Source organism: Schistocerca nitens, chromosome 1 (genome assembly GCF_023898315.1).
Source record: "Schistocerca nitens isolate TAMUIC-IGC-003100 chromosome 1, iqSchNite1.1, whole genome shotgun sequence".
Lineage (NCBI taxonomy): Eukaryota > Metazoa > Arthropoda > Insecta > Orthoptera > Acrididae > Schistocerca > Schistocerca nitens.
This window is the reverse complement of record NC_064614.1, coordinates 1,268,103,480-1,268,119,836: the sequence shown is the minus strand read 5'-3', so window position 1 is coordinate 1,268,119,836 and position 16,357 is coordinate 1,268,103,480. Positions and strand designations below refer to the sequence as shown.

The 16,357-nt window shown below is 44.4% G+C and overlaps 1 protein-coding gene across 1 annotated transcript in view; it reads right to left on the bottom strand.

Annotated features, from left to right (window-relative positions):
• The window catches only part of LOC126239904 (sulfite oxidase-like), a 153,718-nt gene extending 141,291 nt beyond the window's left edge, over window positions 1-12,427 (bottom strand). The window contains exon 1 of the mRNA XM_049947894.1: window positions 12,006-12,427. Coding sequence (XP_049803851.1) covers window positions 12,006-12,040 — 35 coding nt within the window. The 5' untranslated portion in view covers window positions 12,041-12,427. The remainder of the gene's footprint in view (window positions 1-12,005) is intronic.
• Between the last annotated feature and the right edge of the window lie 3,930 nt (window positions 12,428-16,357).

Here is a 16,357-nt window from a genome sequence, read left to right as displayed (position 1 = left end):
CCAACACTCTCTTGGCTGCTAGTATTTAGATCACTGCTGCAGACTGGAGGGCCCAGTCAGCCAGCCAATGTGTCAACGAGTCCAGTCACTTGCAGTCGCATTTAGCTCAGTGTCAGTCAGTACCTGATGACCAGAGCAGTGTACATAGTGGGACTTTGTACTTCACCAGCAGTGAGGCTAACGTCGACTATTATAGAGAGCTTGTACCACAACACCTGGACTATCTTAAGTAACATCTTGTTCTTATGAATAAAGAACCCTGTAAATACATGCGTGCAGTTTGTGTTATAGTAGAGGATACTGGCCACCAAATAACACCCCCTCCTTGCTTCCCATGGTACAAGTCTACAGTGACAACAAGATGACACAAAAACTGGTCACAAGTATAATTCAGTGCAGCTTTTGCTTGCTTCTCTTATGTTTTAGCTTGCAGGGTTGCTCATTTCTATTTGCTAATGTGTTGTTGTGTTCTTGCATGTATCCCCGGAGGGGACCTGCAGAACTAATCAAATATCTCTTTTCAGAGGTTTTTTTTTTTACCATGGCTACCCCACCCTCTCCATCCCTGCCCCAATGTGATGGATCTAACACAAGTTTTTCAGTTTCACAACCAACAAATTGCTACTTTGATGACGATGGTACAACTTCTGGCTGTACACAAACGGACCAGGTTGACAAATGCTGCAGACCAGCATACCACCGTTCCGGCAATTTAACAACACCGAAGAGGAATGGTTTGAATACCTGACACAGTTCCAAGCACATTGTGATGTTCATCAAGTTCAAGGTACTGTAAAGCTACAATACTTTCTTTTGATTGTGGGGTCCCAGTGTTCAGCTTAATACAAAAACTACTCCCAACTGCATCTCCCAACAAACTCCGTTTTAGCGAAGAAATCACTGCATTAACCAAGTACTATGACCAGCAAGTCCAAGTAGCTGTAGCCAGATATCAGTTCTTTCACTTGCAGAAAAAGTTGGAACAGATGTATTGTCAGTGGTGCACAGAATTAACGGGCATGACTAAGAAGTGTAAATTTAAGTGTAGTTGTGACAACTTTTACAGTGATTTAATGATCAGAGATGCAATAACATTCAACATTGCAGATAGTAAAATATGGGAAGAGATCCTAAGTACTTTGATCCATCACTTCCTAAAGTAATCCTGAAGTACTCTGATCTATCACTTCCTCAAGTATTACAAATCTTAGAGCAATATGATTCAGGTGCCATAGCGACCAATAAGTTTGACCAGGCCTCAGTTTGTCGGGTTGAGTTGCTCCTTGCTCACGACCACCCCAAGCAGTCACAACAATGAGCACCTACACAGCCATGTGGACAGCCACATAAACAGATAAATGGTCCTATGAACTTAGTGAAGTCTTGCCCTAGATGTTTTGCTTGCCATAAAAGACAGGATTGCCCATCATGTAACGTAACATGTTACACGTGTTGAAAAAAAGGCAATGTCCAAGCAGTTTGTTTCCAATGGCACAAAAACAGCAGTTTTTCCCGCTCCCAGCAAAAAAAAAGGTTCGTGCACATGCAGTGAACGTTGTGTTTTCCAAATGTACAACAGGTTCTGACAAAAGTATGATTAAGGTTGCACCTCATTCTCACCCTAGTGCTGTGCAATGACATTCTAACAAACTATTTGTCTCATTACACATTGCTGGCAATCGTGTGAACTTTGCTAGATTATGCCACGTATAAACAGTTAGGCTCACCGTACCTTTTTAAATCTAGCAAGCACCTCACTGCTTACAACAGACAGGAAATTCCAGCGCTTGGATGGTGTAGTCCACCTGCCACTTATCAATCTCACACCAGGACAGTGAATTTTACTGCATTGAAATCAAGAGACAGTTTAGATGCCTTTGATTTGTTTTGCCTTAGCATCCATGACCATATACTTTCAGTCTCTACATTTGCACCAAAAGACAGTGTCACTAACTTGCTTAAAGAATTTCCTGAACTATTTTCAGAATGAATGGGAAAAGCAAATAACTTTATAGCACATGTTACATTGAAAGGCAATGCATGGTCTAAGTTTTTTCATGCTGGCCTCACTCCAATTACTTTAAGAGACACAATTGCTAGTGAATTGAAAGAATTGCAAGATAATGGTGTAATTGCTCCCATTCAGGCTAGTCAGTGGCCACTAGTTGTGTTGCCTAGGCCTTCTGGTCACATTTGTATTTGTGTTGACTTCAAGTCTACAGGCAACCCACAGACAGTAGTTGACACTTATCTGTTGCCTCGTCCTGAGGAACTCCTGGACAGGCTTGGTGCTGGACATCACTTTTCTGAGATAGATTTGCATGATGCCTACTTGTAAATTCCATTGGATGAAGAATCACAAAAAGAGTTTGTTGTAAATATACACTTAGGACTGTTCAAGTATTGGCATTCACCCTTCGGCAGTGCTTCCACATCCACCATTTTTCCACATTACTTGGAACAACTGACTACAAAAGTGCCATTTTGTTTAAACTACCTTGGTGATATTGTCGTCTCAGGTCATACCAGAGGAACACATTGCCAATTTATGTACTCTTTTTTGAGTGTTGTCAGAAGCAAGACTCAAGTGTCATCTTGAAAAATGTTACTTTTTTAAACTGAATTACAGAACTTAGGTCATGTGATAAACAGTCAGGGTGTGCACTCTCTCCAATCTCATATGCTTGCCATCTGTGACCTGCCTGTTCCTTGTGATGTGTCTAAACTGCAGTCAGAACTAAGAAAGATGATATACTACATTTGATTCACACTGAATGTTGCTCAGATCATGGGTCCATTGCATCGCTTGCCTCACAAAAATGTGCCTTTTATGTGGACTAAAGACTATCAAGACATATTTCAGAAAATCAAAAATGCTTTGCTTCATGACAGATGTTTAGTGCATTTTGACCCTGCCAAGCCAGTAGTTTTGCAATTCGACGCTTCTCCCTACAGAATCGGTGCTGTGTTTTCACATACAATTGGTGCATAAGACAGACCTATTGATTTTGCCCCAAAGTTGTTAACACAAACTCTGCAATTATTCACAAATTGAAATATAAGCTCTGGCTATTGTGTATAGTGTGACAAAATTCCATCACTATTTGTATGGTTGCAAGTTCTATTTAGTGACAGATCACAAGCCTTTGCAGTCTTCGTTTCATCCGTCAAAGCCGGTTCCTATAAGCACCACTCAAAAATTGCAATGCTGGGCTTTGTTGCTTTTGCAGTATCAGTATGAAATTGTGTACAGACCTACAGCAAACATGGAATACAAACACCCTATCTTACCTTCTGATTGGACCAGACTCTGATTTTGGTGCATCTGCCACATCTTGTTGCCAAATCTATGTGCAGGACTCTGAATTGCTGGAATCTTTTCCCATGCACTACAGAAAAGTAGCACAGGCCATGGAAGCAGACCCAGATCTCAAGATTTCATTGCATTACATTTGCATCGTTTGGCCTTGTTCATTGAACTGCATCCAGAACTCCGTTGTGCATCAGTATTTTGCACGTCAGCATAACCATTCAGTTCAACAGAGTGTGATTCTAGTCCAAAATGACAGTGAACAGTCAGGTGTGTTTATTCCCAAAGTGTTGCAGAAGGATGTGTTGTGATTGTTCCACCAAGGACACTGTGGAATTGTTCGCACTAAACAGTTAGCGCGACAGCACTGTAGTTGGCAGCGCACAGATGCCTATATTGAACAGATGATGCCACAGTGTCATGCATGTGCTGAGAACCACCCCACTCCACCACAGACATTCTCAGCTTGGCCTAAGACGCAATCACCATGGCAATGAGTGCACATTGACTTTGCAGGATCATTTTGGAACACTCGTCGGCTCATAGTGGTAGACTCTTTTCGCAAGTTCTCATTTGTGGTGCCTGTGAACTCCATCACACCATGTAGCAGGTTTCAAGAATTGTCCTCCATATTTTGCATAGAATGTTTGCCAGAAGTACTTGCACTGGAGAATAGACCAGAGTTCACTTCACATGATTTTGAACATTTTGTGAATGAAATGGCATTCGTCACCTATTAAGTGCTCTGTTTCACCCTCAGTCCAATGGAGAAGCAGAACACTTTGTACACACTTTTAAGAGCAGATGGTCAAGCTTCGCACCACCCACACACGGGAACAGGCACTGCAAATCTTCCTCACCTCCTATTGCTCCCACCCACAAGACAGACAATCACCGGCGATACTTCTGCACGGTCACCTCCATCGAACGCTGCTACACACACAGCAGCATCTGGCGCTGCCAATGGTCTGCAAGTATTGCTTTGTGCTGCATGATCTTGTTCTTTTCAGGATTTATGGCAACCGTGAGTGCTGGGAGAGAGGCATAATCTAGGAACACATTGGCTCTTCTATGTATTTGATTGCAGGACCCAGTGGTTTGCAACACCACCACTAGATCTAAATTCACGCATGTCACCCTCTCCCCTGCCATCCCCACTTGCCAAGCCCATGGACGTGGACCCACCATCACTATCGCCGTCACTGTCATCACCCCATGACATAACCTCAGGCCTGGACATGTACCCTAGCAGCAGTTTTCCTGAGGATGTTCCTGTTGCCTCACAGGCCAGATGGCGGGGTACGGTCGAGAGTACGCTGCCCTTCACAGCCACAGCAATTTCAGTGATGGTGGGAGAGAATTGAACACGTTGCAGCTCATGTAATGGACTCCTTTCTGTACAATAGTAAGGTTTTTTGATTCATAATGGAGGTCAATCTTCCTCCTGGTATTGTGGGTTTGGTATGAATCATTGGTTTTGTGCAATTGTCCATTTTTACCAATGAAACATAACAGGGAGTAGATATATTGGCATGCAGTCGTCAGTATCCCTAATTTTCTGAAAAGGTTCCTACAAGAATGTCTAGGCTTGACTCCGCTCATTATCCTAATAACTCTCTTTTGGGCAATGAATATTTTTTTGGATAGTGGCTGATTACACCAGAAAACTATGCCATACAGCAATAATGCATGGAAATAACTAAAATAAGAAGTTTTTGTGGTGTCTCGGTCACATACAGTGGAAATAATACTGTGGCGCCGATGAAATCGACATCAACATCGATGCATCCATCTTTGAACTAAGCTAAGATTATCTTTGGCCTCTTCCGCCATGTCCAGTTTTTTGTGAGCCCTGCTTGTGTTTGGGTGAATAAATGAACTACTGCGAAATGGGGGTTGTTTGGTGTAACTAACCCGAACATCTCCCTCACTGGTGACCCCGAGATGTAACGTCTTCCGTTTTCACCGTTTTACTGTGTCCGCAACCTCCGCATCAGTTATTTTCGCATGTATTACATCGACACAGCATTCGAACAATGACTTCGGCCCAGTCCCTAACGCCGGATTTTGTGATCGACATGCATCATGTTGCGGGCGGTGTACACCTGCCAAGACTGCAACACGATGCCTCTCACTCGATGATTACGCCGATTTCGCTGGACGTTTTCGAGCCTGCAACAATAAGTGAGGTTAGGAGCGTGCAGTGTGCATGATTCTGGCTATCAAATGCTTTTGTTCCCACCACATGTGCCCTCCCTCATCGACTGTGCAGTTACCTCTTACGGATCTCCGTGCAGTGCGGGACCAATGCCGATTTCTGCAAATGCTTCGTTGGACAACCTACCAGCACCAGGACAACGATTTGCCACGCCGCAATCCGTGCAGTACCACGCGGATACCTGCCACGTGGCCGGAACTGCTTCGTTCACAGGTTAACCTCCTCAACATCCAACCACGCCCGCGCCTGCCTCGGTTCAGCATCAGCACATGCCTTCCTACTTGGATACCTCAGACTTCAAAAGGAACAATAACTTGTTATCTGTGCCTGACCTCCACCTCCATTCCACTGCTACACCTCAAGGTTTTGTGCCACGACATTCACCTTATCCACACACCGTTTTGAGTGGTGTGACTATGATCAGTGAACATTCACACATTCCGTCCCACGTTTGACATCGTTTCCCACACTGTGCTTCTGGACAGCCCCCACCTCCACAGCCTTCCTGCAACACAGGTGGCCCCAGCTCTGATCATATGTCGAGCTTTCCGCAGACTCACACGCGTTCTCAAACTTTGAACTTTTTCTCACCTGTCGCCCCCACACCAGCTCCATTCGAGTTTCTGCTACTGTTCTCGGCAGATCTCGGTGTCTCATCCACATCGGTCTTCCACGACACGTCAATCCGAACACACCTGCAACGTGTTGAGCTTCCGCAACCGCAATCGACACATTACGGTGTCTCACTCGTGTCGGCCTTCCTCATCACGACAGATCGCGCTCAACCACAACGTGTCACCTTCACGTCGCCACCCGGACAGCCGTTGTTGCCACATCCCCTGGAGGCACACTCTCCTGGAATACTACAGCAACAACAGCTCGTTTCAGGCAGTGCCCCGACAAACTCAACTCAACCTGTTCTTCCGAATATTCTACAACACTTACCGGCGCTACGGCCGTTTAATCCTGACAGAGCTACAACCTGGTTCAAAATTGCAGACAAAGTGTTCGACCATTACAAACTCGACGAGTCAACCAGGTTTCTGTGCCTCATCACCCACCTGCACGACCAGGAGGATTTGACTGCTGACCTGGTCGACGTTCTGGATTCATCTACCCGGTACACTCTAGCCGAAAAGACAGTTCTACGTTAGCTTGCATGCTCAACTGAGGCAGCAATACGGCAAGTGCTCCATGTCGAGCAACTAGGCAACGACAAACCTTCCCAGCTCTGGAGACGGCTACGTGCCCTGGTCAGCGACGATCTACTCTCTGACACAGCTCTGCTCGCCATATGGTCAGATAAACTATCTCCTCACATCCGCTTTGCTTTGGCTCAGAGGTCTCCTGAACCTGTTGAGGAAAGAATGACAATTGCTGACAAGCTACACAATGCATCACTGCTCTATTTCGCCAGCCATTGCCTACCTAACAAGTCTCAGGTTCAGGCTCATCGTCCTGCAGCCGGACGCGGCCGCGGCCGCACTGTGCCGACTGTTCCACTCGCTCTGGGAAGCAGGAAACAAGCTACTGGGACATCACCAGCTCCGCCCACTATCACGCCCCCTCCTGCAACTGAGCCTGCTGGGGCCACCGAACCTCGGCCACCGCCACTGGCAACAAACGTTCCGCAGGAAATGCAACCGCACTACCTGTACTGTTGCTTCCACACACAGTTTGGTGAGGCGGCACGGAACTGCAGAGCACCCTGCTACTTCCCAAGGCCAATCACAGGTAGGTCATTGATTGCAAACAGAGATCCCCATGGCACCTGCAGACATCGAGAAGACAGCAGTCACCACCCTGATCAGGTTACTTCAGTTTTGATTCGTGCCCTTCGGTCTGAAAAATGCAACGCAGACCTGGCAACGCTTCATCAACGAAGTGCTATTCGACCTAAAATCGAGGACAACAGTCGAGATGTGCAAACTGTTATGAACACTCTCGCGGCAGCAGGCATCGAGACCAACCAGGAAAAATTGCAGCTACCTCAACCCGCTGTCACTTTTCTTGGTTTTCAGGTCCCTGCCGACGGCATTTCACCACCCCCTGAGAAAGAACAAACAATACTAAACCTACCCAGACCTTCATCATTCAAAGAGCTCCGACGCTTTCTGGGGACGGTTAATTATCTACCTTCGGGCAGCGGAGATTCAGGCTCCACTGACGGATGCCTTGGCAGGCACCAACATTCTGGATCTGGGCCCGTTCCATGAACCCCTGCTATGACTGACTCTTTCACTGCCCTCAAAAATCTTCTTGCCGAGGCCTGCATCATCGCGCATCCTCATCCCAATGCGCAGCTTTTCATCACCACAGACGCGAGTGATACTGCCATCGGCGCTGTCCTTAGCCAGACAATCAACGGCCAAACTTCACCTCTGCAGTTCTTCTCGCGCAAGCACACCAATGCACAACGGAAATATTCCATGTTTGACAGGGAGTTGCTCGTGGTCTACAAAGCGATCAAGCATTTAAGACTGGGATTGAGGGACACCCTTTCTATGTTTTAATGGACCACAAATCCCTGGCTGTGGCCATTACAAACCCACCAGTTGACCCGCCTCCTCGCCGCTTCAGATACATGGACTTCATATCTCAGTTCACCACCGATGTCAGGCACATAAAGGGTGCTGACAATATAGTTGCTGATTTCCTTTCACGAGTCGATGCCATCCATTTGCTGTTAGACCTCTCTGAACTGCCTAACCTCCAACCCACCGACGAGGAAACACAAAACGTGATTTCAGACTCTACCTCTTCACTACACTTTGTCTGCACCACCTTCCCTGTCATTTCTGGTGAGATCTGGTGTGACGACAGTACGGGCACATTATGCCCCCTCATCCCAATCATGCTCCGTCGAGCTGTCTTCAATGCATTGCATAATTTAGCCCACCCTGGTGTTTGTGCGTCCACCCGCCTTGTAGCGGAGCACTTTGTGTGGAGAAATGTCAACAAGGGCTGCCAGCAATGGACATGCTCCTGCGTCGCATGCCAATGCTGCAAAGTACACAAGCACACCCCCCCTCGGTGCCTTTTTGATCCCTCATGGGCGTTTCCAGCATATTCATATTGACATTGTCAGCCCTCCCCCCCGCTCTAATGGCTTTCATTATGTTCTCTCATCTATCGACCGAACATCTCGCTGGGTCGAGGCTGCCCCCTCCCCAATATTATGGCAGAAACTGTTGCTCGAGCTTTCGTCGAGTCATGGGTATCGTGTTTCAGATGTCCAGCTATCATCAGAACTGAGCAGGGCAGACAATTTGAGTTGGCCCTGTTCAACGAGATTTGTAATATCTGTGGCATCCGGCGCATTCATACCACAGCATATCACCCGCAAAGTAACGGGCTACTTGAGCACTGGCACCGCACTTTCAAGCCCTATGGATGGTGGCCCTTCCCCTTGTGCTACTCGGCATTCGTGCAATGTATAAGGAAGACCTCAAAGGCACAATAGCCGAGTTCGTACAGAACATCGTTCTCCCTGGCAAACTTGTGAGCCCTTCCGCTTCTCTCCCTCAGTCTGACTTCCCTTCCTTCGTGGACCACTTCATCAACCTCCATATCCCTCCACCCGCCAGCCACTTCCGCCCTAAGGTTCACGTCCTGAAATCTCTGGACAATTGCGAGTATGTCATGCTCCGAGATGACACTGCCTGTGCTCCCCTCCGACCTACATATACCGGCCCGTACCGTGTTCTCCGGCGCTCATCCAACACCTTTGACATCCAGATGAAAGATTCTTACAATCTCTCTCAACAGACTTAAGCCTGCCCATGTCGAGCCTTCTTCTACCCCCCTTCAGGCCACAACCACGCCACTCACTGTCCCGGCTCATGGTGTTCCGACCACTCCCTCCACGTCGGACTTGCACGCTCGCTCGAGCGATTCCCAGTTCCAATTGTCGAGCTCTCCTCCAACCTCGCCCTCTACTCTGGTCTCACGCACTCCGTCGACTGACCACATGCTCCTCACATCGAGCTTACCTACGATCACACCCTCGCCGCCAGGCCCTTCACCGGCCCCTTCGACCTCTCCACCGTCGCCTGCCTCGCCCTATCGAGGTTTCTCACAGCCCCCCATCTTGAACGTGCCCTCGCTTGAGATGTCTGTGCCTGTTCCCCCCCCCCCCCCCCAGACATAATCCACGACTACTCAATAATACTGTGTGATTATACACTGTTTGTTGTGTGTTTCATCCAGTGCTCATGACACAGCCACCTGGTGAAATGTGGCTCCCTCCCACCTGACGTCGACCTGGACATGCTTCGTGTGTTCGCCACAACCACCGGAGACATCGTCGTCATCGCTCCGTTCCACCCGCAAACCGCCAGCCTACCTGTCACTGCATGACCAGCACACCCAGTACAACGCCCGGCTCGCTTCAACGACTTCCAGGTTCGTTGGTCGAATCTTCCTTCATGACATCTACCCACACAGCTCCCTGACGACGCTGTCGAGCTAACCACGGTGTTCAGCTCCCATGGACCACTCCTGCCAACACCATAGTCACCCCCTCCCCCGCCCCCCCCCTGGGCGTTCAAGAGTACTCTGTACTGCGAGCGGGGGGGGGGGGGGGGGGGAGGCTATGTGGCGCCGATGAAATCGCCACCAACATCGATGCATCCATCTTTGAACTAAGCTAAGATTATCTTTGGCCTCTTCCGCCATGTCCAGTTCTTTGTGAGCCTTGCTTGTGTTTGGGTGAATAAATGAACTACTGCGAAATGGAGATTGATTGGTGTAACTAACCCGAACATCTCCCTCAATACGAACAGCGAATGTTGTTGAGCTGAGTTTTTTGTGGAGGTGCAATATATGTTCAGACCATTTTTGACTGTTTTCAATGTGTACACCCAAAAACTTGGTTGACTCTACTTGTAGTAACTCACTACCATTCAATTTAATACTTAATTGATCCTCGACTTTTTTCCTTACTTGGAAATGCACAAACTGGTTCTTATTAACATTTAGTGATAACCCATCATTTACAAACCAATTAAATACTTCACTACAGACGATATTGGCCGATTCCTCAAGACAGAGGTTGGGAGTTCTGTTAATCCCGATACACCAAACTTGTTACTTAAATTATTTTTCAAGGTTATAATCTACACCTGCAATTTCCGATAAAGATTTTGTTACTTGTAGTTTCCAATAAACCTGCGACTTCAGTCTATAGATTCCAAACTACATCCCGATTCTGTTGTTCATTCTAAGGATGCCACATACTACTCCTTTGACTAAACCTATCAGTTTCTCACAGTCCATGTTTCGTGCCGTGTCGGCCATTGTGCCCGAAAACAAACTGATTTGAATTTTACAGATTGTCGTCCGAAATCTGTACGTTCGGACGACGAGATCGGCTATATCGTCACCGCCCACGTAGTGCCGTACTAATTTGAAAAGATTGGCCATCTAAACGATGTCGGTCGTCGACGGAATCCACCGATAGTGGTGCAACCTTATACAGTATAGTATGTACGTTGATCGACCGTCAATATATTGTGCTAACCTGGCTTTTCAGTACATATTGCGCAAACCATCAATACCGATTCCACACGGTCAATATTATACCACAATTCTCAGTGGTGCGAAATAAATATTGTGCGTGTGTTGGCCCCTTTTAAGCGTGAGGCCCCGATGTGGCCGATGGTGGCCGTACGGCAGCAACGTGTTTATGCTACAAAGGTCTGGCTCTCAGCCATGGAGATAAGAATTTACCTTCTTCCTTTTTTTTTTCCTTCATTGTATTTCAATTCCCCATCGGGGCGGGCTGGCAGCAGCATATGCGCTGCTCTTCAGCCGACCAGCCTTCGTGTCTTTAAAGCAGTACCACTTTGCTGCACCCAGATCGCGATTGGTTGTTCAGTTAGCTCTACATAACGAAGTTGCTACCAACTATTGTTTCATCACCTACAGACTTCCAAACACTGCCTGGATATCGTATTTTTTCTGTTTAACTTTCAATAGCATACTATAAGTTAATGTTGAGATTGGCGGGAATTCTTCGCACAGCGATAAGTTAGCGATTTATGATGTCAGATTGAGTACACGTTACTTGAAAAACGAACTTTAAAGAAGGGGGCCGGCTGCGGTATTATAAATCAAATTACATTCATCGTAAATTATTTATTTATATTATATATTTTACTACTGTATAACAAAGAAAAACAAGTAGCATAGCGTCGACTATATACGGTCACAAATTTTGGCACGAGCGTTGTATCGAACTATCGATCAGTGCTCGCTCGATTAATCGATATATTTTACCATGTTTGCAGAATATAAACATGTCAATTTGGAACTACATACGAATTACGACGTATAGTATTTATCGATGCCGACACACGTGACAGTCTTGTCCAGAATTTTGCTAGTTATGATGGTCGTTATATGTAAAAGATATAGCAACCTTGGTAAAAGATGTGGTACAGAACTCGGCTGAGTTGAAAGCAGTCAAAGACTTACCTTTGAGTGTGACGGAAGAGTATAGAACGGTTCATTGCGTCAATCACATTTGAGGCGTATGAATGTATTAAAACTGGAGAAGCTGTGTCACTGGTAAGCGAGTCGCTACCAAGGAACACGTAAACACTGCACAGCTATAGAGTATTACATCAAACACATTAAGCGGCAAGTCTCGAAACACACACTATCAATATGTGACACTGTAGAGTATACACACACACATGATAATGGTTGAATGTTACGCGACAGTAAGCGAAATCGATTATTAAAACTGCTACACCAAAACACACGTACTATCATGTGACATTGTGGTGCATGCTCACGAATGATAGTGACTCGTAAGTTACAGCGGCAGTGCACTTGATAGCGCACGAAATCGATAATTACTCGTGAAATGCCGATTACGCATGAAAAATGCTGATCCACTCATTGCACTGCAGACCCTGCTACTCTATATGCAAACAAAGAAGGGCAGTGCAGATAACATGACTATTTTGAGAATGGAGGCACGGAAAATAAGTTTTCGCGGTGTAAATGGCCCCCCACATTATGCTAAGAGGTCGAGAGGTTAAAATATATACCGTACAGGTATACAATTATTTGTGCAAATTATACACCCTCCGTTGTAAATAGTTAGCCTAGTTCAACTGAGAACAATAACAAATTGGCCTACGTAATGTCGTAAATAAACAACTTAATGCACTAATGATGTTTTTGCTAAAACTACAATACCTCAGATGAGTAATTTATGTAATATGACGTGGCCAAACCTAAACAATGGCCTAACCTGAATAAATGTGATCTTTATAGCTGGCATGTTAAATGAGTTCATTCACTATTACAGTACATAGAGTTTAATTTACCAAACTAAAGAGTAGAAATAATCGATGTGTAGCTTACTTCTAATTCTGTAATACATGAGAGGTATTTTTGCTCTGCTTCTGGTGTAAGAAACACAATCATTTCTGAGTTAAGCAAGAGGGTTAGTTTCTTCTACCTCAGTGAAAATGCAATTACAGCTGCCCTACGCAAATTGTAAAATGGTCATAGTCTTAGCAGATGGGAACAATCATAATAGTTACCATAGTAACCATATCAAGGTTAAGCTTTTTTTATGGGGGAGGATGAAGTGGTTACAGTAATTAAATGTAGTGTCTATAATATTGAAGAAAATATATATTTTATGTCACTGAGACAGCAGCTGACCACATTCAAACAGGAGCATCTTGCTGTGGGCAGTCACTAATAAAATAAGTTAACCTTACCCACAGATGAAGCACCCTATGTCTGTTCCACATCTGTGAAGGTTCTCCTCCTTGATGGGTTCTATTGGGCACCTATCAGTCAATCAAACATGCTTTCACAAGCATGACACATGACAAACAAAATTTCCAAACATGTGCTGCAGCCCTCACCGGAGTCTGATAAGGGGCTTATGAAATAAAAGTTTGTAGCAAGGTTTACAACTCAAGAGTTGAAGAAGAGACAGAAAACATTCCTCGTGTAAGTAAATAAAATACACACTTCAGGTTACAGTACAGGTAACTAAGGAACGTGCAATTTTAAGTTCAGAAAATAAACACATTGTAATTAAACTACCACTGTTGTTGGAAAGGTGTCATGTGTATGAAAATGAACATGTGATACTGTATTCATTGACCTGCCCCATATACCGAGTGAGGTCGTGCAGTGGTTAGCACACTGGACTCGCATTCGGGAGAACGACGGTTCAATCCCTCGTCCGGCCATCCTGATTTAGGTTTTCTGTGATTTCCCTAAATCGCTCTAGGCAAATGCCGGGATGGTTCCTCTGAAAGGGCACGGCCGACTTCCTTCCCCGTCCTTCCCTAATCCGATGAGACTGATGACCTCGCTGTTTGGTCTCTTGCCCCAACCAACCAACCTGCCCTATATTACCATTATTGTAAAGAATGTATTCGGTGGGATGAAAAAAAAAAAAAAAATCAAATTAAAATCAATTAGCTGCTTCTAGTTTCATTTCAGATGAAATCATTTCATTTTTGGTATTCTGATTTTTAAACAGCTACAAGACAGTTTACTGCATAAAAATTGTCTTTGCAGAGGTCCTTTTCCATATTCAGAAGGTATTTTAGCTGATTATTGCTGTAAATTCTAGAACTTGCTTCATAACTGACGTTTTCATGGGAAGTTAAAAACATTCCATCAGTCCCCCCTTGCAGATCAATCATGGGTTAGAACCTATTTCTTAAGTATGATGAAGTCTCATAACAAGGTATTTTATATCTGAATCTTAAGTTTATTCTTCAATTATGGGACTAATAAATACCAATTTCAGCTGACTCCAGAGATCAATAATACTTAAAACTAAGGTAGATATTGAAAGACAGGGCATCTGTGTCATTTTAATGGATTCAAATATGGAACCTTGTTGAAACACTGTATTGGGTATTAAATAAATGAAACTCATGCATGTCTTTTCTCGGAAAACTTTATTACTTTTGCATGACTGAAGTTTCAGTTTATTTTTTTATTCCAAGTCCCACAAATCCACACAGTGACAAGTGTGCCATGGGTGTAGAATGTGTCAAGATTATGATTACACATATTTATATTAAATTGCAATTTATTGATTGAAAAGCTATAACAGTAGTACAATTAAAACAATCTTCACTTGTCAGTAGCAACACGTTTATAACAGTTTAACAAACATAGATGTCATACTACTGGGCAATCAGTTCAGCAATGCAATTAGTAAAACTACATTGCAATGTTCCTGATGTTCCTTACTTTGTGTATGCTTATCTTCCTCACATATTGATTTCCTACAGAGTTGTACTTAGTGAACAGGATTTAGGTCACTGTATAGTTGATCATGGCTATGTAAATTTATTGGATTTCTTTTGCTCTGTAGTCTGCAATAATACAAGAGGTAAGTAAAATCCAGTTCTGTGAAATAAGAGCGAAGAGGTTCTTTAAAGCCGTTTTCAGTATAGTCAAGAATAGTACATTACATTTTACTAAGCAAGACTTTTTCAATACAGGAACATAACGTATACTAGTCCCCCCAGATCTGACATATTAGTACAAATGCCAGGATGACAGTTTGATGCATAACAAGAAAATGAATAAATTTAAATTTTTCACTTGTACTCCCCCAGCCCCTCCGCCCTGCCTGTGGCTTCACTCCAGGGCTGATGCGCTTGTCCGACCTGGGCCAACAATCCACTGACTATGCACAAACGCTCCAGCAGATACTTCCACCACTAAAGTTAATGTGATCGTAATCCTACATCAAATACGTGCATCTTTCCTTGATGTGACTTGCTATATGAAAAATTTACAACAGATCTGCACAGCAGTTAAATCACTGTATCTTTTATAAATCAGGAGTATCATTCATTGGCAAGGTAAATGTAGGGTTACACGTTACTCTGCTGGACTGATACAAAACACTACATACACACACTACATAGCACCTGAATGAAAGTAAGAAATCTTACTTATTTTAACATTTGACAAATTATTATATTCACACTTTAGTAGTGATGTGTTCAGAACATTTTTGCTGGCATAGTCATTGTCATACTATTAGGCAACCAGTTCAGCAATACTAACATGCGAGGTGTCATGAAAAAGTAATAGGAATTTTTGTTTTTCTTTAAGAATCTTTATTTAGTCATCATCATCAGCTTTGTCCCCTTTAAAGTAATTCCCCTCAGATATAACACACTTGCAACAGCACTTTTTTTCTGTCTTGGAAGCACTTCTGGAAGTCACATTCAGCAATTCTGTGTTTATCTAATCAGTGGTGGCAAAATGACAGACTTTCATAGTTCTCTTCAGCCTCAGGAATAGAAAGAAGTCCCAGGGAGCGATGCCCGTGAATAAAGTGGCTAAGGCAACATAACAGTTTTGTCTTTGGCCAAAAAATCATGAATAAGCATCAAGTTGTGTGCGGGATGCAACTTTTACAAGTGATTTTACCACACTTCTTGTCGTTTTCCTCAGATTTCTTCATGCAAACAGCGCAGAACTTCAGGTAGTATTCCTTATTGATCGTACGTCCATAAGGGAGGAACTCAGGATGCATCATCCCATCATAATCAAAGAAAACAGTGAGAAGAACCTTCACACATATTGAACTTGTCGAATGTTTTTATGTCTTGGCACTTTGGGCAGTTTCCATTGGGATGATGTAGCCTTGGTTTCCACATCATAACCATATAAACATGTTTTTTTCACCTCCTATAAACCACCGAGCGAGGTGGCGCAGTGGTTAGCACACTGGACTCGCATTCGGGAGGACGACGGTTCAATCCCGTCTCCGGCCATCCTGATTTAGGTTTTCCGTGATTTCCCTAAATCGTTTC